Source organism: Anomalospiza imberbis, chromosome 9 (genome assembly GCF_031753505.1).
Source record: "Anomalospiza imberbis isolate Cuckoo-Finch-1a 21T00152 chromosome 9, ASM3175350v1, whole genome shotgun sequence".
NCBI lineage: Eukaryota > Metazoa > Chordata > Aves > Passeriformes > Viduidae > Anomalospiza > Anomalospiza imberbis.
In genome coordinates this window covers 25,508,850-25,534,122 of record NC_089689.1, presented here as the reverse complement: position 1 = coordinate 25,534,122, position 25,273 = coordinate 25,508,850, and the positions used below count along the sequence as shown (strand labels likewise).

The 25,273-nt window shown below is 41.1% G+C and overlaps 1 protein-coding gene across 8 annotated transcripts in view; it reads right to left on the bottom strand.

Annotated features, from left to right (window-relative positions):
- Positions 1-525: 525 nt before the first annotated feature.
- OSBPL9 (oxysterol binding protein like 9) overlaps positions 526-25,273 on the bottom strand; it is a 58,139-nt gene continuing 33,391 nt past the window's right edge. For 2 of the 8 annotated variants that reach the window (XM_068198724.1, XM_068198726.1), the window contains 20 exons: positions 24,918-25,013; positions 23,135-23,182; positions 18,386-18,415; positions 17,495-17,545; positions 13,337-13,375; positions 10,308-10,401; positions 9,008-9,109; positions 8,417-8,576; positions 7,633-7,745; positions 7,243-7,361; positions 5,830-5,915; positions 5,425-5,593; positions 4,267-4,351; positions 3,873-3,983; positions 3,423-3,486; positions 3,168-3,308; positions 2,234-2,312; positions 1,803-1,894; positions 1,291-1,426; positions 526-1,198 (listed from right to left, as the gene is read on the bottom strand). In XM_068198724.1, coding sequence (XP_068054825.1) covers positions 1,124-1,198; positions 1,291-1,426; positions 1,803-1,894; positions 2,234-2,312; positions 3,168-3,308; positions 3,423-3,486; positions 3,873-3,983; positions 4,267-4,351; positions 5,425-5,593; positions 5,830-5,915; positions 7,243-7,361; positions 7,633-7,745; positions 8,417-8,576; positions 9,008-9,109; positions 10,308-10,401; positions 13,337-13,375; positions 17,495-17,545; positions 18,386-18,415; positions 23,135-23,182; positions 24,918-25,013 — 1,890 coding nt within the window. In that variant the 3' untranslated portion in view covers positions 526-1,123. Of the gene's footprint in view, positions 1,199-1,290; positions 1,427-1,802; positions 1,895-2,233; positions 2,313-3,167; positions 3,309-3,422; positions 3,487-3,872; positions 3,984-4,266; positions 4,352-5,424; positions 5,594-5,829; positions 5,916-7,242; positions 7,362-7,632; positions 7,746-8,416; positions 8,577-9,007; positions 9,110-10,307; positions 10,402-13,336; positions 13,376-17,494; positions 17,546-18,385; positions 18,416-23,130; positions 23,183-24,114; positions 24,299-24,917; positions 25,014-25,273 lie in introns of those variants that run through there. The other 6 variants (XR_011001755.1, XM_068198727.1, XM_068198729.1 and 3 more) reach the window with 6 other exon arrangements.

Below are 25,273 nucleotides of genomic sequence, written 5' to 3'. Positions count from 1 at the left end.
TGTGTTCAGCCTGGCTTGTACCATCCCTGCAGTGCTGCAGCAGCTCCTCAACAGCAGTGACAGCTCCTCAGGAAAGGATCTGCAGAGCTCCCAGAGCAGTGACAGTGGGTGGGAGGGGGAGAAAAGCCCAAGGCTTCCAGCTCACACTGCTTTTTTAGTTTTTCTGTATGTGCAACACAGACAAAATTAGATGGAATAAAATAAAAGCTGGACTTAACTGTGGAGAGAAAAGTAGTTTGATTGCTACATCTAGCTACTCAATCATTATTAACTGCAGCAAAAGCACACCATGCAGAGGTTCCTGATGTGCTGGCAAGGCTGGATGTGGAGTCCAGAAAACTTCTCCTGTGGATGCTGCAGGTGCTCATTTTGAACTACTTTAAGAAGTAGGTTTAGCTAGCTGCAAGGATTATTCCAGTGGAAAAACAAATACCGCTAATACATTTCACATAATTAATTTATCATGACTCAACTGAAAAACAGTCTTCCTGAAAAGGTTTATTATGAAATAAAAAGTCCATAAGAGAAGTTTGAAAAATCTATTTTATGAAGCTTTAAGATGCATTGGGTAGAATTATCTGTGGTTACATTTCAATCTCAAAATAACAGTTATTTTGGGCAAGACACTGAAATGCCAAAAGATTTGATTATCGTACAGGTGGAAGATAACATTTATAGCATTGTCTAACAAATTGTCCCATCAAAGGAATCCTCATATTTACACGTTGCAAACTTCAGCGAGATTTAAATGACACCTTGCATTTTGTTCCTTGCTTTTTAAATATGTAGGACCCAGGATTATTAAGCAACTGCTCCCAGCGCCGTGGCCTTCACAGTGGTTCTACAGTGCCTGTGCCCCAGGGCCCAGCCTCTCCCTGCTCCAGAGGCAGCGGGAGCAGGGCCTGAGCCTGGCCACTGCCACCAGAGCCAGTCCCCGCCTGGAGCTGCTCAGCCTCTCGTGAATTGCTTTGTCTGTCTCAGTAAGTCCAGTATCCCTGAGATAGGAACCGCTGCAGCTGGAGGGCTGGGGCTGCGCAGGTACGGACGCGACGGCTGCGGCTCTCGGGGCTCAGCTGCCAACCCTGCCCAGCCGAGGCTCCGAGGCGCTCGGGCCTCGCGCCCCTCAGTGCTTGCTGGCAGCGAGGCGCTTCAGCAGCGGCTCGTCGTACACCCAGCACTCCCCATCCTCGTGGAACAGCTGCAAAGGAGTAACCACAGGTAAGCTTTCCGTGACTCCCAGCAAGCAACAAATGCTGAGCAAAGGTTTGTTCCTGCTGGAACAAAGCTCACCCTCGTTTCCCAGGAGGTCTCGTTCTCCTTCCTGGCCCTGGCCTCGGCTCTCTGCCGCTCCTCAAGCGCGTGCTTTGCAGCCGTGGCTGCGTCGATGTCTCTGATCTTCAGGTTGTAGGTGACATCCTTCCATAAGCTGGAAAGAGAAAGGGCAAGGGAGGCTTTTATGGGAGCAGAGTGCTACAAGTTGGAGACATAGCAGTGAATAAAGGTAGATCTCAGGTTAGAGAAAGGGCAGAAAAGCCCTCAGGATATTTGATATTCTGTTACAGCAGGAGGGAGGAGGCTGTGGTGGAGCTCTCCAGACCTCCCTGAACATTCGATCCCAATTAGGATGTGACTGAGAACTCCCAAGTCCTCTCTTCCCCCTTAAATCCCCAGCCTGCCTGTACCTGGGCTCAGGGAGAGCAGAGCATGCAGTGCTTGGATCAGTGCAGCCTTAGTCCCTGCACTGCAAACTGGAGTCTAACTGAAATAAAATCTTAATGTTCCCAGTTAACTGAAGTTCTTACCAGCGAGACTCAAAGTCGTCTTGGTCCTCCAATTTCCTTACCTTCTTCTTTATTGTAGGCATTTTCTTGGTATCTATAAAGACAGCATTCTCCTGGAGTGGAAGATGAAAAAGAAATAAACCTGTTGAATTCTTTAGCTAGACTTCAAACTTACACACCCTCACACTCTAGTGCACTGGTTAGCAGCAAATACATGACACATGGTAATTCTTCAGATTCTCTTCTTGTATAAAAATCAAGCTTCCTTAAGAATAAATGAACAAGTTTTATCCCCACTTCAGCATTCTTTTGGACAGCCTCATAGGAGGTTCCAACTATTAATGTTTGTTTAAAATAAAATACCAAGTCTACAGAACCACTCCAAACCCCCCTTTCTAAGTACAATCTTGTATTTCTGATGAAAAGAGAAAAAAGAAAGCAAGCTGTGTTACCCCTGTGGAGTACTTTGCATACATGACCCCATTCCATTCTCCTTCAATGGAGCAGAAGGGTTTCTTGTCATTTGGAGAACTAAAGAGAAACAAGCAGTCATTTCTCAGCTGTATTACAGCAACTGAAAAATCCCAAAGGATCAAAACTTGGTTTTCTGTAAAGCCTGGTTTGTATCAGCTAACGTGTCCATGCCCAGCACAGAAGAGAGGAGGGTTCTGTTTACAAGGGGGCAGTTTGGCATGAGTTACATAAACCTTAACAGGAAGCACTGATCAGGGTAAAACAGGCCTTGCCTGAGGGCTGGATCTGCATTTAGAGTTCAGGAAAGCAGTTACAGGCCTTCCACACAGATTTAGGGTGGTGAGTTTAAGCTTAAAAAGGTTTCCAGACTACTGGGAAACACAAGACACCAGTTTTGAAATGGCATCTATCAATGTGTTAATGATTTAAAACCAAGTTAAACCTCATTTTGTCAGCATCCACTTGCTGACAGCACAGCACATCTCCAAATATGATGGGAATCTCCACTGAATTCTCTGTGCTGGGTACGTGCACAGGGTTAAACCAAAACCCACCAAACCACAGGTAAAAATGGGTGAAGTTTGCAACTGACGCACTATGAGCAGTGTCCCAAGGCTTGCTGCAGTATTTGTATTTGTAGGAGAGGTAATGATGGAGTCACTGTTGATAATTCAGGAGAGCAAAGTTCCCTTTGGCAATCAGCTGAGGATGTTTTCAAGCAGCATAAAGTAGGACACGGGCCTGTGCAGCTCCCTCTCACAAATGTGGCTATAAAATGGCCAATTCCATGACAGGTAATGATGAGCTAAGTTATTTTGGGTGCTGCTGCTTCAGCATTTTACACTCTTGACTGTGTTGTTAAAACTGTTGGCCTTTGAGGAAGGAGAAAGTGAGATGAAGAAAGCTGCTTACAAAATTTCAGCTGTGATTCTGTGCTTCTTTCCTCCATAAAATGGTTTTGTGTGGAAGACGATGGAAGCGTTGTAACCCGTCTTTGAGCAATTAATGCTGCACTCCCCCCCCAGCTCTATCCATGGCACAGTGAGAATAGACCTGCAATTAGAAACACAGAAATGCACACAATGATCAGCTCTATGACCATTAAAACTAAGCAGGAAACATTACAAGGCATTAAAAAGGAAAATACCAATTAGAGCATTTACTTGCCTTCCATAGCCATTAGGAAAAGTCAAAATATAGTGTTCATCATGATCTAGGCATGTAACACACCCTGTTAAAGAAAAATAGATTTGGAAAACATTAAGCAAAACCTTTACAGAACTTTTCATAATGATCTCATTAAATATACCATTAAAAACACGTGCCATAAAAAGGAAAGGTGAGGAACTTCATTTTTAATGGATGATGAGAATGCGCAGCTTCTGGAAGAGGCAGGGTTGGCTGTATTTTTGGGAAAAAACTGGGCCCTAGGTGTTTTCAGCACACAGAGAGTGTGGAAGGAATCTCTAATTCGGATACATAAGCTCCAGTTACATAAATTCAACCATTGCTTCCATTTAGTACGGTGACTTTAAATAATTTATGTAAATTATTCTATGAAATATCCTAGTTGCAGAATTTAATTTCTCCTCTGGTATTCAGTTTACACATACATACCTTGCCCTATGTTATGAACCCCAATAGACATTCCTAGGAACTTGGACTTGGTCCATATGTGAGCATTGAACTGTATCCTCTTGCTAAAACACTCTGCATAAAATGCTGAAACTGAAGAGAGAGGCAGGTATTAAAACCAGCAGCACAAGACATTGATACCTTTGTTTCCAAATTCATTCTCTGGGAAATATCCCCAGGTGCCTCACACTTATGTGACAACAGAGTTTGCAATTAGTTTCTTACAAAAGCAGTTTATAATTTTTAAGTCTTTATAAACATTCAGCTTTTAAATCTGAAGAGAAAGCGTAAATCCAAGATTTAAGCCAAGAGCTGATTTTACTGGCACCTCTCTCCAGCTGCCACCTCTCCTGGCAGAGGTACTGTCACAACTTACTTGGAGGATGGTGAGAGACCTGCTCTGCCACAAAGGTGACGTTGCTTTTACTGACCCAGGGGACTGGTCCTTCTGAGACTGGCTCCTGTGGGACAGGGGAGAGCGTTCCATCACTCACACTGCCTGCAAACACTGGAAGCTTCCCCGAGAAGCTGCCTCCATCTTTAAAGGCTTCTAAAAACGTACTGCAGGACTCCTCAGTCCTAGAATTAGGATCCTTTCTAAAAGTAATAGAGTAGAAACTCTATCCTGATAAAGTATAAATGTCTTTGTTTTAATTGTCCCCAGAAAAAACAGTCAAAGACTCATGTATAAACCCAATTACAAAATAATATTTAAGTGGGAGAAACAGCTTTTGGTTTTGCTTCTGAAAAAGTCTGATCTGCATATTAATAAAGATCAGATTTCATGTACCACAAAACCATAAACAAATATTCATTTCCTGTGGCAAAGAATGCAAAGTGCAGTTAATTCATGGTTAGAAGCAGTGGAAGCCCAAATACAACACTGCCTTTATGCCAGCAAACTGGAGCGCAAATATTCACCTCAGAAACAAGATTTCAGCAAACAGATCAATGGAAAGCAAAGGAAATGGGAAAAATACATGGCTTATACCCAGATAATCACATTGACTTGGAGGTATTACACGAAGCACCTCACAACAGCACTTCCCACACCATCACTGGCAACTTCCTAAGGCAAGAAGCCCAAATGAGGTGCCAGAAAAGAAAACCAAAAAAAAGCCAAAAACAAAGCCAAACCCCCCCCCCAAACAAACCCCAAAAAAACAAAACAAAACAAAATAACCAACCCAAACTAAACAACCCCTCTGGGCTGCACGGGTTTAAAAAATAAAAGCAAAAAAATCAGAACTTTGGGAAAAAACAAATTCATAATCAGTGCTATGAAACAGTGCAGGGAAAAAGGGCATACTCAAAATGTCAAGTAGTTCTTTAAAAACCAAATTTTGTTACGCAAGATTTTATACTTCTGTCGAAAGAAAACAAGGAAGGAAGGGGGAGAATTGGTTTAGAAATTGCTACAGTTTGTTGATTTGCTCCTTAAGCTCAGCATAATCCATTTCAGTCAGTGACTTAACAAAGCTTTGGGTTGCATCTCTGCATTCTGGGCTCCAAAAAACCTCCATGAGAAACTCACCATGTCATCTTCAGTGCCAGGCAACACCCAGTGGCACCGGAAGATCTCCCCCAGAATGGGATTGTAAGGCTTCTTAGCAACTGACCCTTTCCTTCCTGCATGGAAAGCTGAGAGGTACCATTTAACCACCTGAACCATCCTCTCCCTGGGATCCTTCTGGTCACTAATGCTACAGAGAGAAAGAAAAAAGCACAGGCAGAGTGAAATCTAAGCAGGGACCTTGGATACAGGAAAGTTTTATGGGTGCTTGGCTGTTTTACAACTACAAGTTTGGCTGATTTGACTGGTTTTGAAGTTTTGACCAAAATCCAAGCAATATTCTTCAAAACTGCCAACTTCTGGCAGCCCACAAGGGCCATAAGCAGCATGAGAACCAGTGAATGCTCCTGTTCCAAAGTCAAATACCTGACAAACAAGTCCGGATGTGCAAAGAAGTCAGCATACATTTCCAACAGCGACCTTCTTTCCAGGATAAACGTTGGAAGAACCACCTGAGTGAAGAAAAGCAACTCATCTAGCTGAAGGTATTTGAATATCCTGTACAAAAGCCAACTGTAACTAGCAAACAGAGCACCCACAGCATCGTGTGCTCTCAGCTGACTGTGTGCTCGAGCTCACCAATGAGTTCTGACATCTGCAGGTCAGTTGGCATCTTCTCCAAACCCGGAGGTTCAGCAGGAACAGTCTCATCCTACATGGATTCTAGTCCCACTCAGAGCACATCAAAAGCTGTTCTGAATTACAGTATCACTGCTGATTTAATTTCATCTCTGTGAACACTGTCAATTTTCAGTTACCAACACCCACTGGCAGTCCCATCCTGCTGCATGTTCCTCTCGAGATGAAGGTTAAGCTCTTCCCTACTACTTCCCAAAGGTCCATCCTTGTGGATCTGCTCAGTGTGATCCACCACCAATTACTGCTGCTGACAAGGTACATGCTCATAAAGATTCCTGGCAGCCCAGTCTGAGATCAGTAATTTTCAGCTATCCCATGAATTCCCAGAACAGACACGGTTTGGATCAATTCCTATTCAGAACTGCCAGAAACCTTGAGCAGTTTGCTTGTGAGCTGCTGGCTGTTTCCCCAGAAAAGTGTTATCTTTTTCTTATCTACTGCTCATTCCAGGCTGGACAGTTCAATTCATCCACTTAAGGAAACTTATGGATAAGGACTGATCTCTCCTGTCCCTTCTCATTCTGGAATTACTTGTTTAAATTTATCCAAGCTGCCTGGAAAGACTAACACCTTCAGAATGCTGGTCATTCTACCTTCAGACAGACACCAGCATGAGTCTCATTCATGAAGAACCCAACCCCTTCCTTGCCAGAGCTAAGTGTAGCATTCTAAAATACACATGGCAACTTATTTACTCATTAAGATCCCAACTAAGCCAAGCTTTTCACTATATGGTTACTTCTCCCTTTTACTTTATGTCTTATTGAATGTCACCACACCTTGGGATCCTGCAGCTCTTTGTTCCAGGAAGCTAAAGACAGGGGTAACATTTCAGCATTCTCCCTATGCCAGCTTCACAAGCACTCCAAGAATTAGGTTCAAAAAGAACAAACAGCTACTTTCCATAGCAAACTATTTTCCCAAACAGATTTTAGCATCTGGATATTATTCTGGATACTTATTCTGCAGCTACTTTTCCCCTTCCAGTAAGAACTCCAATTCAAAAGCACCATGCTAAAGAGATCACAGCTTAACTAGCTCTTAGAACAAATATACAGTTAAATTATGTAATTTTTTTTTTTTAACACAGAATTCTGGGTTTACTGCCCCTTCCATCCCCAGGAACACCAGCAAGTTTACCTTGGTGAGGTCCATGCCTAATCTCACTTGTGACAAGAGATGCATGATAACACTTTTGTGCTCCTCCACCGACTCTCCTTCCCCATCATCTTCTCGATCGTCAGGAGCATCAAACAGATCTGAAAGACCAAATGGCTTTTGTTTTCCTCCAAACCTTCAGAACCAGACTGTATTTCATTAGCATATATGTAAATAAATACAGGTTTTAAATCCTACAATTCAGCAATCTGCCATTAGTAAATAAACAGTACATAAACCACTTCTCATAAGTACCTTGCCATATACATATATACACACACATATATATAAAAATCCTGCATATATTGACCCAGTTTACACACAGATTAGCAATCAATAACTCCTTGCTGAAAGTTGACACAGGCCACTTACCAGCATCATTTGTGCCATTAGACATGGAAGAATTGAGGGACTCTGTGGTATCTGGACGTTTCAGGCTGCTCCCTGTGCTGCTCCGAGTCAGCACTGCAGCAGACCCTGAAGAACTAAAGAAGACTAATAAATTCCCACAGTTCAAATTAAGTAATTCAGACCAAATTATTTGATATTCACAGACAAGGAATTTAGTGACAGACATCAATATATGTGCAGTGGCAGACATTAATACACATGGTGCATGCTAATTCACAGAAAGCTCAGAATGGATTGTAGCTGAAGGAATGGGACAGCATGCAGCCTCAGATAACATGAAGGCAGAAAACAGCTGACTAATCCCTCTTTGGAATATGTAGCATCTCTTAAAATCAGTTTTTCAATTATTAAAAAATGAAGAGTAAATAGAGATTTTGGGGAAAGGGTGCCAAGTTCAAAGAATATCTTTTCAATGCATGAGGGAATTGGCCATTTACCAAAGGCTGCAGCAAATGCATATGAAATGCACCATGGGCTCAGATTACAGCTCTGAGCTGGGGCCTTCCAAAGATTGTTTTAAGAGTTTGTGAACATATACCTGATGGAATGGGAAAGAGCAGAGGAAGAAACTGCCTCCTTCACAGACACCTGTCTGTGGCTGAGCGCAGGGGTAATCTCACTCTATTTCACAAAGTGGCTTTTGGACCTCCCCCACCTTTCTAAACCAATTTCTGCAAGCAGACAAGCCATGCCCTTGTAGATACAGGCTGCATTCAGCACACACTGCACACTGTCAGTTACTTACTCCATACATCGCTTTGGGGAAGAACTGCTCTGGTAGAATTCATCAGCATCATAGAACTCATCCTCACTGCTTGAGTAAGAAAAATCTGGGACTGTATTTGGAGACAGATTGACATGGCTTGGAGAGGTGAGACTGCTGCTAGGTGCTGACTGGCCACTCCCTGTGCAGTATTAAAAATTACAGAAACAATAAAAATGAATTCTTTCAAAATCTACTTACACAAGTATTGTTCAAATCAGTAAAGATTGATGTGAACTCAGAAGAGGAACATACAAAATTAAAAGCAATAGTTAGGCAGGTTCATAAAGAGTTTAACAGTTGACAAAAAGGAAAGCACAAGGAAAATGAAGAGTACAGAACACCAGTAAAGTTTAAGGGACATGTTTTCTCCAATTACTGCAAGATTGCAATGCTGGGGAGACAAAGGGAAGCTGGTGTATACATGGTGGGGAGAAAGAGCAGCATTACTGGTGTTAACAAAACACTGAAATTGGTGCTGATCAAAAGCAAGATGCAGGCCAATAATATTGTTGTCTTAATGACTTATTACAGGGTTTCTTGTACTTCAATAAAAGTTACCCAGAACTGTACCTGTACTATTTGGTGTTGGAGTCTGATTCCCGAGCGATGCTACTACAGGTCCCACTGGCAAGGAGGAGGGTCGCTGCTCTGACTTGCACAACTGAGCAGGTTCTGGGGGATATTTTGATATGTTAACCCCAAAATTCAGAAGGAGATTCCACTTTTTTTCACCTCACCTCCAAAAATTAAATCATTTTCTACAAAAGCCATACCTACGTCCTTTTTTTATTAACCAAAGATGGCATTTAAAAAACAAAAAACGCAGTTGTTTAGCTAGAAAGCATTTACCTTTTCTGACAATCATAGTTTCATTTTTAAAAAGAGTGTTAGAAATGCAAGCCAGTAACTGAGAGCAAATAAAACACATCAGCTTTTCCCCAGAACCAGGGGCAGGTTGGTGAGAACGCTCTGTACCTCCCACTCCTGTCCTTGCTGAGCCCATCTGAGCCAAGTGTGCAGTCACTGCTCTGCTCCTGGTTGTGCCCAGCCCACCTGGCAGTGTGACAGCCTGGGAAGGTGGCTGTGCACAGCCCACATGGCAGTGTGACAGCCTGGGAAGGTGGCTGTGCACAGCCCACCTGGCAGTGTGACAGCCTGGGAAGGTGGCTGTGCACAGCCCACGTGGATGTGTGACAGCCTGGGAAGGTGGCTGTGCCCAGCCCACCTGGATGTGTGACAGCCCGGGAAGGTGGCTGTGCCCAGCCCACATGGCAGTGTGACATCCTGGGAAGGTGGCTGTGCCCAGCCTACCTGGCAGTGTGACAGCCTGGGATGGTGGCTGTGCCCAGCCCACCTGGAAGTGTGACAGCCTGGGAAGGTGGCTGTGCCCAGCCTACCTGGAAGTGTGACAGCCTGGGAAGGTGGCTGTGCACAGCCCACCTGGCAGTGTGACAGCCCGGGAAGGTGGCTGTGCCCAGCCCACATGGAAGTGTGACAGCCTGGGAAGGTGGCTGTGCCCAGCCTACCTGGCAGTGTGACAGCCTGGGAAGGTGGCTGTGCCCAGCCTACCTGGATGTGTGACAGCCTGGGAAGGTGGCTGTGCCCAGCCTACCTGGATGTGTGACAGCCTGGGAAGGTGGCTGTGCCCAGCCCACCTGGCAGTGTGACATCCTGGGAAGGTGGCTGTGCCCAGCCCACCTGGCAGTGTGACAGCCCGGGAAGGTGGCTGTGCCCAGCCCACGTGGATGTGTGACAGCCTGGGAAGGTGGCTGTGCCCAGCCCACCTGGCAGTGTGACAGCCCGGGAAGGTGGCTGTGCACAGCCCACCTGGAAGTGTGACAGCCCGGGAAGGTGGCTGTGCCCAGCCTACCTGGCAGTGTGACAGCCTGGGAAGGCATGGTGCTGATCCCCGGCGGCTCCAAGGGGCTGGGCTGATACACGGCGTCCACGGGGTTGATGGTGCTCTAGGCAAGAGAAGGAAAAGCACACTTTTTCCCCTCAGTTAAAACAAAATAAAGCATAGATAGCAAGAACATTGTGAGCATGAGAAATGCCCAAATGCAAGACAGCGAATCCCTGAGAGAAGAAGTAAAACACAAATTGACAGTTGAGGACATGAGAAATACTTTTGAGGTGGGAATATTTTGATTCTTTACACAGACTGCACAATAAATTGAATTTGATGCAGATTTGAAGCGTCCTACAAAAAATTCTTATTTCAGGTTTTTGCTTCTGGTATGCCACCCAATGTCCATTAATTAATAATGCATGCAAAGAGTGGAAAGTTAGATGCAAATTATCTGGCCAAAATCAGGATAGGTAATCTGTATTTTCAAAACATAATATTTTTTTTGTCAAAAATTAATTTTACAGATCAACCCATAAATCAAAACAAGAATCATCAGCATGCTTAGAGTCATGAAGCAGCTTTGTTGGCAAAATTCTTCCCAAAGCAAGCTGACAGTGTCCAGTGCAGCTCAGTAGAGGACATCTCAACCTACTTCTGAATGTGGGCACTTGGAAAATGAAGCACCAGGTCAATTCAATGCTCCCAAAAGTCACTGACTTCAGTTGATGTCCTTGTTTTTTATGCATCAAGAGCCTTGGAAATCTAAACTGCCATGTCTTTTAACCCAAAATATCATCTAAGCTCTGTTTGTTATTTATGTTTACACACAACCACCAGAACTTCTTGGTTGGTAGTTGAGTAAAAGGCACATAAAACCCTTTTCCAAACACCTTGCAATTTAAATGCCTGATCTATCAGAGCTATGAAAATTTTTGCCCTGTTTGCTCAGAAATGCAGTCAGTATGCTCATCCCTATCCTCTTTTTTACACCAGTATTGAAAAGAAGTGTCTACAACTGTTCTACTCTCCCTTTAGTCCATTAATTTCTATTTGCATTCAGACCGAGGGAAACAGGCTCATTTTAACCTTCCTCCCATTTTCCTACTAAAGGCAGATTTCTTTCTTGCCTTCTTTCCTGGTTACCTGAATTTCTGAACTTTATCCTACTTTTGGATGTTTGGACAGTGCTCTCAGACACACGGTGTGATTCTTGGGGCTGTCCTGTGCAGAGCCAGGAGCTGGAACCCTATGATCCCTGTGGATCCCTTTAAACTCAGGACACTGTATGACTCTAAAAATCAGTGAAAAGTTCTATTGTTTTTTTTCAATACCACAGGATTTCTTTAACTAAAAACAGAACAACTATTCTCTGTTTATCACTTTAAAAAAATCTCCATTAAAAACAGCCATAAAAGTAGCATTCTACAATTTCACTGGTTTTACTACTTACTATACAAATAATCCAGTACAGGTAATATTACTCCACTGTATTCCAGGATAAAGGCAATGTCCCTTACCCAATACTTCAGCTCCTTGTGGAATTATGTATTCAACACAGGAAGGCCTTTGTTCCACAGAGTTCACAGTTTAAAATTATGATCCCATCTTAAGAGTTAAGATTTAAAACCCAAGATGGTTCTATGATACACAGGATGCTATTGCTGCCTACATCTCCTTTATTTTTTAGGGAAACTAATAATCCACATGATACAGAACACTGGTATGATAAAGAAAGAACAAAGTAACTCTGATTTTGTATTCAGGATTGTAGCCTCATCCTTAAATAATCCTCCATACTGCAACATGAACTGGAGTTTCATGTTGGATATTTTGAGGGATGCCTTCATGGGCTAGAAACAGCTAAGGCAGACCTGAAAGTCTCCTACTCTGAGTTCAATAACAACTGAGTAACAATTACACAGAAACAACTCATCCCACCATGGCAGCCAGCAATGATTATATTTCTGCCTAAGTTTAAAGTGAAATCCTGACCTTTAGCCCAAGGTGACGTTGACCTCCACAGCATCACAATTTTAGACTTCGCAATCACTGATCCACAGTTAATATATTCTTACAGAAATACATTTTCCTCCCCAGCAGAAGCCAACCCAGAGATAATGAGATCAGTGGCTAGTCAAATTCAGACTATATCAAGCTGCAATATCTCTGAAATTTCTGAGCTGCAGCCCAGATGTGCAGGTCACCTGTGCCTGTGGAAGTGTCTTCCTGCACAGGTTCCCTTTTCCAGGAGACATCACAGAAGCTGCTCCCTCATACTAAGACCTGAATTATGTTCCATCTGCAGGGAACATAATAATTCACCTTATTTATGATGAGCACAAAACTGAAATATGCATGTGCATCTTCAGTCCAAGGTTCACAGCAGAAAATCCTACTGCTAAAGCTGTTTGTAGTGGACAAACAACTAAGGCCTGGGAATTACTGTCAGCTCTAATGAAAACACATGAGGATTTTTAGAGTTTTTACTGAAACCAATCTCCTATTAAAAGTATCTGAAATGTACTCAAGTGACAAAAAAAGAACAAAGAAAGAGAAACCACGTGTGACCAAAACCAAAAATGACAGAAGTTACATTAAAAATGCAGAAGTTCTATTAAAGAAGAAACATCGCTTAGACAGACATTACACAACTCTGCATCAAAGGAGCAGCACTGTAGAAAAGACAAACTACTTGAAGCACATGGAGAGCAGATCTATTTCCTACACAAAGACACTTCAGACAGAACACAGAACTATTTCTACCCCAGTAATTTCCCTTTCATCTGTTCACATGGCAGATTTTTATCTAAGTGTTCAGTCACAACACTGCTGTTCAAGACACTCCATACAAAACTGACCACTCTATCTTCTAAGGACAAGGGTGTTATAGCCAACCTCAGGAGCTAAGGACTCAACAGGAATTTTAACAAGACACTGGAAGCAGTAAATTAGAGAAAGGAAGAAGCATGTTGCAAAGTGAGTGGAAATTCAGGTCTCTGTTCACATGTTCTGCAGAATTAAGAGGAGATGAAGATTAGATTTAAACTTACTATAAGTCCATTTGCGTGCTTCTCCTCATTATTTTGGTCCTTAAGGAAAAAATGTTAAAAATATCAACATAACAATCTTGCATGATTTATCAGTTCTGTGCTAAGTGAGAACAGTGAGGTTCCCTCAGGAATGTTCACATTTTCAGCCATAAAATGTCCTCATCATGCGATACAGTAACTAAACTTGGAAGACACAATTCCACACACAGTCACTGCACCTCCGAAGATCAGCATTTTCTGAGGGCCCGTCCACATGAGTGCAGACAATTTTAAAAATATCCTTTCTCTAGTGCAGAGTACAGTTCTGCTTTATAATGTGGGTGCTTCCCAAATACCTAGGAGCTCCCCAAAATATGCTCTGCAGCTCCTATAAGCCCCTGAAAACTGAAGTTCTCAGTTTCTGTGATTAATGTACAAGAAAGGCAGAAGTTTTAAGTTGAAAGGTTTTACCTTTTGCTTTTTGGCATCCACTATATTTTAAAATGCTTTAAGATCATTCATTCACTATCTCAGATTTTGGGGTTTTTTGCTCAGAAGCATAAGTGAAAGAGCAGACAATGTAAAAAACATCTGTCCTCAGGGGAAATGACACGAGCAGCAGACCAGCTAATGCCAATCTGCAGCCAGCACAGTTTTAGCCATGTACAGCAACAGTATTTTACTGAACACGAAGCCAAATCTCTTCCCTTCTGCTGCAAAGTTCATACTAGTCAGTACATCAACCCATAACTTCATCCAGTGTGAACCTCAAAACTTGTCTGCAGAGTATTCCCCCGGATTTCCAGTTACATTTTAAAGGAATAAGAAAAAAAAAAGCTGTAAGAAGTATAAAGAAAGTTGGCACATGTTTATGTTTTGATACCTAATACATCCTTTCTTAGCTTATACAGATGGCAATAGGCTGTTCAAATTTTATCTCTGCTGGCTGACATTTTTGAAGTCTGGCTTTCCATGATAAAAAGAACATCAAGGACAAAAAGTTCCACTAGGTTGCAAATTTACAAAATACGTAATTTTTTCCCCAACACATAAAATCCCCATGTTGTGTCCATCATCTCGAAGACCTAAGAAATAAACCACAAAGATGCTGCAGGAGCGCTGATGCTTGCTATCCCACCTCAGTAATGCACCAGTAGCAGCATCAATGAGGTAAGGAAGGCAGAAATTCCATAAAACTGGGCAGGCAAGACTGGCCAGAAATGGAGTGAAAAAGAGAAGGGAATGATGCAAAACAAAATATGAAAATTATAAAAGGTATTTCATAACACATATATATTTCTAAGACTGAGGTTTATCACATCACTGGCAGAACATTTCATGTATTTTACACCACAAACATCAGCAGAGCTGGACATCTTCAGCTGCCACACACACAGCGGGGACAACACAGGCCAAATGCTCCATCTGCCCATCCCACTCTGCTTGTTTTGACTGCTTTTTAACAAGCAATGCATGTATTATGACATATTCCTGTTTAGCTGGTATTTAGTTCATTATTTTGGAAATGTCATGAGTCACCTCAGTACGAGTGGTGTAATTACACCACTCGATTTACCAGCGAGTTTAATGAAAATTTAACTGTCCAAATATTAACACAGGTAAAATCCATGAAACAGAACAACTGAACACACAATTTAAAAAAGAAACTAAACAAAACTCCGAGAAACAGAAGTCCAGGTTTGCCTCAATGTTCCAAAATAGTCCACGTAATAAATGGCTGTGTGCTGGAAAGAGAGTTGTAAGTATACAGAGAAGTGGTGACACTATCAAGGTACACAGACTGGCAAATCTGTCTGCTAATGAGAAAGGCACTGTGGAAGTAAAAATGGGGTGCAGGGCAGTGTTAAGATGATTTATTTTCAGCAGTGTCAGTCAGCAGCCATACTTGCCCTACAGATTCGGGAACAAAACCTGCAGAATCTTAAAAGGTCTCTAATGGAGAACACAAAGCTACAGTCAGGCACAACACATTTTTACACACAGACTGCATCATACACAAGCAACTTGCAGAACTGTGGGAAAAAAACCCCAAACCCCTCTGTATTAAAAATTTTCTACAGCAGTAGGAAATCAGGATACTAACACAGTTAATGGAAAAGGTGTGGGGGGAAGGAAGACAGAATTTCCTCGGAGTCAACAAGTACAGTTGCTTGAGAGACAACGAAGGTGAAGAGATGAAGCAGAAGAGAGGTTATTAAAGTACTGGGAAAATTTTTTTCACTATATGTGGATCAACATCTTGCAGTTAGCTGTGCATAAGGCACCCCTTTAACCCACCTTGTCTTCAACAGCTCCAAAAAGAGCTTTAGATATGGTTTAGCAAATAACCAAAACAATAAACCCCCACTCCTTAGTGGGTAAGCTCACCTATTTACACTGGTTAATATTTAGTGGTACTGAAAGAAGGACTTCAAGGTCTGATTTAGTGCAACAAAAAGCAAGTGTTAGCACCTTTGAGGGACTCAAATTCCTGCCTTTACACTCATATGGTAGCTGGAGCAGTAAAGTACTGAACCTGATCTAAATGACTTCATCTGCCACTACCAGCTTTGTCCATTATCAGCAAACCACCTAAAGAACTTCAAAATATGCTTAGCATCAGCATAAGTGGTCACGTTTGTCTAACTCCCAATAAACTCTCACAGAGCACAAACAGGATTCGATATTCAACAGAAACAAGAAATATAACTCAGCCAGCTCTGATCAACAGTCTGAGAAGATTGTAACTCTGCAATTTCACATCTGCTAATTACATAGCAGAGTTTTTTAAAAAGAATAAAATTTCACAGGAATTAAACCCCTGTGAAAATAACTACTAAATACATTTATACAGTAATTTAGAAAAAATGAGCTAGTAATTCCTTGCAGTTTCTCCAACAGCTTCCTCAATACAGCAAATCACATATAGATAAGAAAACCAACATATTTCTATCTAACCTATCTACAATTGACTCCATCAAATCCCTAAAAAATGACATATTGTCTACTAACTTCACTGTACTAAAACACCTCTAAATATACCCAGGACTAAAAAACAGCAAATTAAATACTGAAAAGCTTTTCTGCTAGCACTACAGTGAAGGATTGAAGTAGCATCACTGCATGTTAAATAAAGACTGTGCTAGCTCCAAATTCATGTGGCACAAAACTATTTCAGTGTTTCAACCCTTGTGCTTGTAAAAAAGTTTGTTTTGTACAAACCTCTTCATTAACAAACATTTTCTTCACAAAATCTTAAGTAAATGATATGAAAATTGAATTTCACAAAACATGCACTGATCCTTTCAGTGAATGACTTTGATCCTCTAAGATTCTAAATACTTCAATTTTCATTGCACTCAAGATTTTGTTCAACACATCTGGCATCTAAAATGAAGACAAACAGCAGTCTTGCATTCCACAGCCACAAAAAATAGTTCATCTAAATTACAGAAAAAAATAATTGAGGAGCCCATGCCTATTTCAGGATAAATCAGAATGTGTTCTGAGTAGATTAGCCTGAAATTCTGAAAATACCTTTATTTCCTCACAAAATATCACCTCCCTCCACTTTGGTCACAAGATACAAATCAGCAGCTCATAATTCACATATCCTAAATATAGAATGTTAAACCTGTAATGGCAGAATCTGACAAAAAGTAAATCCAAAGTTCCCCATATTTTAAAATCCAATGGAACAATAGGTGAAAAGCGTAAGTGCATTACCCACACTGCATTCTCAAATAAAACAATTCTAACTTCAAGCAGTTCCAACATCGTCATGAACTTCAGACCTGTTGCCAAACCGGTTTCATTATTTCCGTAATCTTTCTCCCCTTTTTACTTCTTAGCCACATTCTTAAATGAAGCAGAAAGAAGAGCTTTGTTAAGTCCCTGTTTTGTCAACCTGACATTTGTCTAAGTTCTTCTTTAGTCTAATAGCAAACTCTGCGAAAGAAAGTTTATCTGAAAGAAAACTTGAACCAATGTGACTGTTACCATGAGCATTAACAGGACTGTCTGCTGTGGAACTCAGTGTTTCAGAAACTTCATTAAAATAAAAGCAGAAATCAATTTATAATTGTTTTCTTGTTCCTGGAACATATACAAGGCACTTTTAGGTTTCAATTAGATTAATGCTGCATCACTAAAATTCAGAATAGTTTACAGTGTACTTACTTTAGCAATCTGTAGCAACACAATGCAGTGTTTTATTGATTCTACCATGCTCTAGGAAAAGAAAAGTATCAGAAAAGATTGTGTTACTATCCCTTAATATTTTGTATTTATTAGTTATACAGAATATTGGGTGTGAACTAAATGGACACCCAGTTCTGTTGAACCCTTACTTTCCCCTCCCATTTTTTTTCCAAGAGACAAAAGCACAGCAGCAGAAAACTGAGGTTTCCAAAGTCACACACGGTATAAAGCCAGGCTGTCAGGGTGAAATGAAGGTCAGCTCTTAACTCCCAGAGTGCTGCAGGCAGGTAAATTATCATGGGAAGAGAAGCTCAGAGAGCTGGGTTTGTTTGATCTGGAGAGGAAAAGGCTCAGGGAGACCTTTTCAAGGGGGATCAATATCTGACAGGGAAGGCAGGGGAAGCCAGTGCAAGACTCTTTTCAGTGGAGCCCAGTGACAGGACAAGCAATGGCCACAAACAGAAATACAGGAAAATCACCTTCAACAGAAGAAAACATCTTTTATTCTTTTATGGATGATAAAACACTGGAACAGATTGTCCAGGGAAGCTGTAAAGCCTACAGCCTTGGAGTTACTCAAAACCCAAACTAGATTTGGTCCTGAGCAACCTGTTCCAGCTGATGGTGCTCTGACCATAGGGTTGGACTACAGACCTTCAGAGGCCCCTTCCAACCCCAGCTTTTCCATATTCCAATGTGCTGGACAGAAACCTGAACACAGCACAAGAACCAGGATGTCTCTGCCATCACAATGTTTGACCTAATATGGATTCTCATTTTTCTGTAAAAAAGGTTTTAAAAACTCCCCAAAGAAAATAAGGTGAATTTCAGAATCAATATATAAGAGTTACAAAAATTAAAGAAACTTACACTGGTTGTTTCTTTGAGACCTTCAATTTTCTGTAAAAGAAAAATCAAAACAGTTTGATTAAAGACAGAATTTCCAGCATCTGGTTTGACCTAAATACTGTATAAACACAATATTTTAATTTTAAATTGGGGGAGGGGAAGAAAAACCCTTAAGCAACAGGTTAAAGACTATTTCTATATATAGACACAATTTGTAAGACAAGCCTGAAGTCAAACTGATAATTCAAGCTTAAAGATGACAAGGTTAAGAATTTCTTAACAGTGACATTATACACATTTACCCACTAAAATCTATACTTCCTTTTTGCATAACATCAACAAAAATGAAATGCAGCATGAAGATTCTAAGTTCATTTTGTATCCTTATAAAATGCACGGAATGGTGGCACATTTCTACTCTTTTACACGAAGTGACCATCATTCAAGTACAGTACACATTTGCAGTTAAGCACAGCTTGAAACAAGTCACAGAAAATAACAGTGCACACATGTTCCTGCTCTTCCTACACCGCCAGTAGAAGTGCATCTGGAAATGTGCCTACTGAATTTTATCTAGAAACACTGGTTCATAAAGGTTTCCTGTGTGGAACTGCACCTCAGGCATGCAAAAGGCATCTGCATGCCATGTTCCACATCGGCGTGACCGGGTTCAGGAGCAGATGCTTCCTGTTGATGTCCTTGGCTCTGTCTGCAGGAGGCAAAATCACTGAACTGGACTCAGCACTGAACCTCCACTAATGCAATTACAGGAGCTCTTTGTTTTGATTGATTTGAGTGTCTCATGTGACTTGAGTCACAATCTTCTTGACTGTTGAATAATCCAAGTGTGTAAAGGATCCTTTCGCTGCACCAGGCATTGCAAGCAAAAGCCTGCAGCATAAGAGAAGAACAGGCAGCTATAAATCCACAGAAATGAATGGTCCCAATTTGTGGATTGAAAAGAAAACAAATGCAGTGACAGCCTCTCAGGCAATTCCTAGGGAGAAATGTTCAGCTATGCTCCAGATAGAATTCTTATGATCTAGATATTACTCAAGGGATGCTGTACATTTTCTTCAGGATTAATTGGCAAGAGGTGGCCAAACAGAACCCAGACTCAGCCCTTCCTGCTAAAAACTGGAAAAGCTGGATCATGTTTATCTAGGATATATCATATGAGGGATGCTATATCATGAAGTTGTGTTATATTTACTCCTGCTGCTAGCAGAGAAACATGCCAACAGCTAAAAATTCCTTGGCTTTTTGTTTGTTTTTCACATCTCTACGAGACTTCCAGTCTAAACTTTATCAACACATATCGAAAAAAAGCATTTTAAATATGACAGCATAGAAGTTTTGAGCCTTTTAGCACCAAAATAGACTAGGCAATGCACCCAAACACAGAAATCTTGTTGGATGAAAGATGATGCGGCTGAAAGAGATCATGCAGTCTCAAGGCTGTACAGCCAGCTGGAGGCAACCATCAGTAGCTTTGATCATTCTTTACTCATTTTTTCCCCAACTGGTTATAGAGTATTTATACACCAAATAAACTGAGATCTCAGTCCTTTCAGTGACATCACCTTTGCTGAAAATAAGAAAGTGACCTCAGGCCATGTGATGCAATTCAGGGATGTTGGTTTCTCCCCACCCACCTGCAATTTTCCAAACAGTTCACTGAGACGTTGTTATTCTTCCACAGAGGTACAGACAAAAGGGTAATTTTATCAAAGATCACTTGGAAGATTGAAAGGGAAAAATCCTCAAGACAAGCAGATTTCTAAGGCCTTTAAGCAAATTATAGAACCATAGTTTTTTCCTCTTTGGAAATGAATCTTTTGTGAGCTGGGCAAATTAAGCAGTGACAGTTTGCATTGATCCAGTATTTTTCACATTTGTGCTCTATAACCACCTTGCAAGAACACAGCACATGGAACTTTGATAATTTAGACACTACAAAATTGTAAGGAAAACTATAAGCAAGTGTATTGAAGATATAAGGTATTACCAACTAAAAAAAACCCCAAACCCCCCCAAACATTTACTACTATAATTTATCCCAATTTTCTCTTTTCATCTTCCCTAGTCTTTGAAAAGTGATTAAGATAAAATTTTAGTAAGACAGTTCCCCTGGTTTCAGTAATGAATACACATATTTTCATCTGACACACCAATTTCCTGCAGATCTACATTTGCAGAATGCAGATTTACAATTGCAGAATGCAATTTGCTATATTTAATCTAATCAAGCTGCAGGCTGCTGCTGAAACTACTCCCTCTACTTGCTGCTCATTGCATCTCCTTGACATCTGATTTTTTAGGAAATCACTGAGAAAGCTAATTTATTCTCATCCAACACGATTTTTGCCTCATTCAACAATCATGTGACTACAGAGGGATCAGCTCAACCAGCACAGAGTGGCAGCAGAGGCACGAAGGGGGAGCTGACTCACGGTTGAAATCTGTAAGGTGCAACCCAAATCTTTGTGCTCAGCCTTGGATTTACTCCACAAAAAGCACTTGTTTTGAACCAAACAGCTTAAACAGGCTGCACTTGCCTCCAAATCCTGTTAAGTAGTGTCAGCTTTGTTCCAGCCTGCAAACATGCACCTCTTTGCTGTTGTGATGCTTTTGAGTGCTCCAGTTTTCTTCGCCCTGATGTGTGGTCAGGATAACTACACCAAACTGAACAGAAAAGCTGTGTTGGAGTTCCAACCAGTAATATTGGTCACACTGTAAGAAAGCAAGATCCTGTCTTGTCTTCACCTTGAAACACCAGCACCCTCAGATCAGATCACACCTCCCTTCCCTTCCTCTGCAATCAGATACAAACATTGTATCCCACCAGGAGATTCAGCAGAACTGGAGTGCTGCTGGATGTACCTGATCCCACCATACCCTGCTAGCTGCACTTCTGCAAGAACAGCAATGCAGCACAGGGTATTCATGAAAATCCCTGCATTTTCATCAGGCCTACATCTGCACTGTCTTCATCCAAATTCAAGAGATTACCACATCTCAGAAGGAAGATATCCAGGAGATCTTGAGGCATGTCAGAACACCTATAACCATCTTCAAAAGACCAAATATTCTGAAACTAACAGCCCGCTCATGCAGTGCTCTGTGAACTTGCAAAAACAACAGCTCAGGTTTGAAATCTCTGGCCATAAACAGCTGCAGAGCAGCACTCAGCTGGTTGGGAAGCACTTAAGACTCAAATATCCAGAACTTCTTTCCTTGGAGGAAAGAACTATGGCTTTGCTGGAAGTGCCCTGCAGGTTACACTCAGCTCATAATGTGACAGCTGAACCATACTTCCATAAACAAACAGGGAAACTGCTAAATACTGTATCAAAAAACCTCTCAGTACAGGCAGAGACAAAAGAATGCTTTGTCAAGTCTTTTTCATTTTTAACAGAGAATAAATGGAATCTGTAGTAATAGCAAACCTCATCAAGATTTAAAACCAGAGGACGCCAGCCTCTTCGAAATGAGCCTCCTCCTTTCTCTATAAAGTCAATCCATCTGTCCCACAGATACCTTGCACAGACAAATAAAGTCAGCACAACATGTGGAAAGTCCCTAGGGATTAGGAGCATTGCCACAGGAAAAAAGAAAGTACTGCCTGATCTGCAAAGTAGCATCTGGAGGGAGGTCAACGTTGAAGGACAACTCTTCCCAGTAAAACACACTGAAGGAGAAATACAAAATCCTTAGACCTTACTCCTGTGGTCAGTTGTCCACAAATTAAACACGCTGACAGAGAGGTACTTCAAAGTTCTTTTAAAATGAGAAAGAATTCCTCAAGACACCACCTAGCACATCAGGTAAGATGAACAACATTTGAAAGGTCACAGCCATTAAAAGGAAGTAAAACTAAACACAGAAAACATCAAAGAGTTTTCAAAACAGGAATCAAACACCAAAAGAACCCAGCTTGTTTTCCACAAGAGACATTGAGGGAGGGAACAAGGATGAAATATACCACTACTTCATGGTATCAAAATTACTGCATTTGCTGAAGAGAAGAAACTCCTCTGAAGAGAAGAAACCCTTCATAAAGAATTGTTAAATCCCTCCTCCACACACACAAATTAATATATTAAACCAGCATGACACTTAAGGCCAAACCTACACCACCAAAGGTATGTGCCAGCCCTTCTTAAACAGTGGTTGAAGCCAGACCTGCAGAGCTGACTTTGGGATGGAACAGGAGGGGATGCAAAGAACACAAACCATTTAATTGAATTACATCCTTGCTTAAAGAGCAGTGCTCCCCATTTCTACTACATTTGTGCTACACTTCTGGCACCCTCACTTCAGAGAATGAACTGTAGTATTCTCAGACCTCCAGTGTGTCACAGACCTATACATGATGCAAACTGATCATGTGAAATACATGATTAGGAGGATTTTTTTTTTTCCCTTTGGAATAGCTTTGTAATTCTTACTGACATTAAACACTCATCCTTGTTAAAGATTAAAAAATAGCAAATTAAAGTTAAAGCACTTTCAACACTGTTGGAAGCATTTCAATATATGGAATAGCAGAGGAGCAATTATTTCTGACTGAAACCTTTTTTAATGTTATGACTCCCATTATTACTAAAAGTTTTTTTGCAAACTTAGTCACAACACAACTGTTCTAAGTTATTCAAATTGCTTGAAGTGATTTTGACAACCCAATAAATGTGTACTTAGCATTTCTACTACAGCAAACTGATGCACAACACCACCTGATAAACAATTTTAAAGCTAAAATGTACTTGCTTTTCTCTGTTCATCATCTTTGCAGTTCTGGAGTTTTTCATCAAAGAGCTGAAAGAAAAAGATACTTGTGAAAATACTGAAAGTGTTATTTTTCCATATAAAATCAGACAGAAACACCAACATTTCAAAACCAAAAACATTTAATAAGGACAAAGTCATACGACCCTTGAATTAGGATCCAAAGCAGTTTTGGCCTGGTATTTCTTTACAGCATTTGTGATATAACAGATTTGTAACTAATTTCTCCCATCATCCCATCCTGCAAGAGACCAAATCTCACAGCTAAGCCTGACAATTCTACCATGATTTGAACAAAAAGGTGAGCTTAAGTAACCTAACTGAACTCATCAGAACACCTCCAGCTGCCTTTCTTCTATTTCAGCAAAAACCTCTGGGGCTTATGAAGCATTTAACCAGAAGAGCTTTAACTCTTATCAACCCTTCCAGGTACCTTGATTCAGGTACATGATCCAAATCATGTAAGCACATTTTCTGGGGAAGATATGACTTCCTAGCATTAATTTATGTTTATTTTCTTAAAAGTGGGATATGAGATGCAACAAAACAAAGTGAAACAAGCCCTCACTGAAAAGCCTGCATGTGCATTTAACACAAGCTGAGCTGAAAGAGTTAACAGAGGCCTCTGAGGCCACTCTAAGGTGCACACACAACCATGAAGCTGTTCAAGGAAGAGAAAAGACTACGGATAATGCTGAAAGTTCATCACATCCACCCTTGTAGCTTAGAGAAGAGGATGTGATTTTTAGGAAGTAATCTGCAGCTCTCCACTCAACTGCCTGCCTTAAACCTTCTCATGTGTTCCCCTTCCCTTGAGGGCTGATTTCTAGTTCTAAAAATGGACTGTGATCTTGGTCTCTGTCCATCCTCAAACTGACTCATCTTTCATTATTAATTAATTTCTATCCCCCTCCCCCCAGCTGGCCTGAAATAAGAATTAGAAGGTGTAAACATTTAAATACCTTCTGTCAGTGAAGTGATGGCTCCAGAGTGGCAGACAAAGACAGCTCCCGATCAAGTCTTTGCAGGGCAGCTCTGAATTTTGTTTGCATCTCTTCTGCCTACCTTCATTTCTGTTCTGTGCTCACCCCCCTCTCCACCCTACCCTCCAACTGAATTTTTGCTGAATATCCCACATGCAATACTTGCACATTATATCAGGGAAAAAAATCCAACCCAGCAGAACTGAAGCAATTTAACAGCAATTTTAATCAGCTGAGTCATGGGAAAAAGGTGTCCTAAGCAGCAGCAAAAAGTGTTTTTCTCAGTAAGGTGAGTACTGAGAGATATGACCTCACTGCTCCTTGCAGTCCCATCTATTCTTAAAATACAAAGTTTAAAAGAGCTGTATTGTACAACACTCCTACAGAATGTTTTCACTCAAGGACAAAGCATGGATTATCCACCACCACTGCAACAAAGTCTGAAACTATCTGCAACTGTAGTTACACATCACTTGACAAAATCTTCTCAAGTTAGAGTCTAAAATGCTATGAGCAACACGATGATTTAATTATGCTTTAAAATGAAACGTAACATATCTAACCTTGCTTTCCATCAAGGTTTTATATAAAACAGAATCCTTCAGCAATTATAAATCATTCTATATAAATCTGCTTGAGATATTCCAATTTTTAACAATCCTAAGAGAAAGGCATTTCCATCCTGACTGACTCTCTCTGTTGAGCTTCTTTTCAAGCTGGCCTTGAAATCCAGCCTGACAAACAGACCCCAACACAGTAAATGCAACATTTAGTTACCATACCTTCAACTGGTCTATCAAGATCTGTAAGTAAGCATCAGCCTCAGTAAGTTTCTTGTCAAAATCATGAACGCTGGGAACAAATCCTGAATCCACACCCTAGAAATAAATAAACAAATGAAAATCAAATATTTAATTAGTGTTTCAGAGGAGGAAAAAAATACAACAACAATATGGTTTTGCCTGCCATCTGACTGAGAAAATGCTGCCTTGCCTCTCATCCTGCCACGTGCAAACACAGGCACAGAGCTGAACACATTTGCAGCTAAATCAGTAGCAGTAAATTGCTCCACATTTTCAGAGGGGGTATAATCATCACACACCAGAGTACTTCATTACTTATGATTGAATAAATCCTC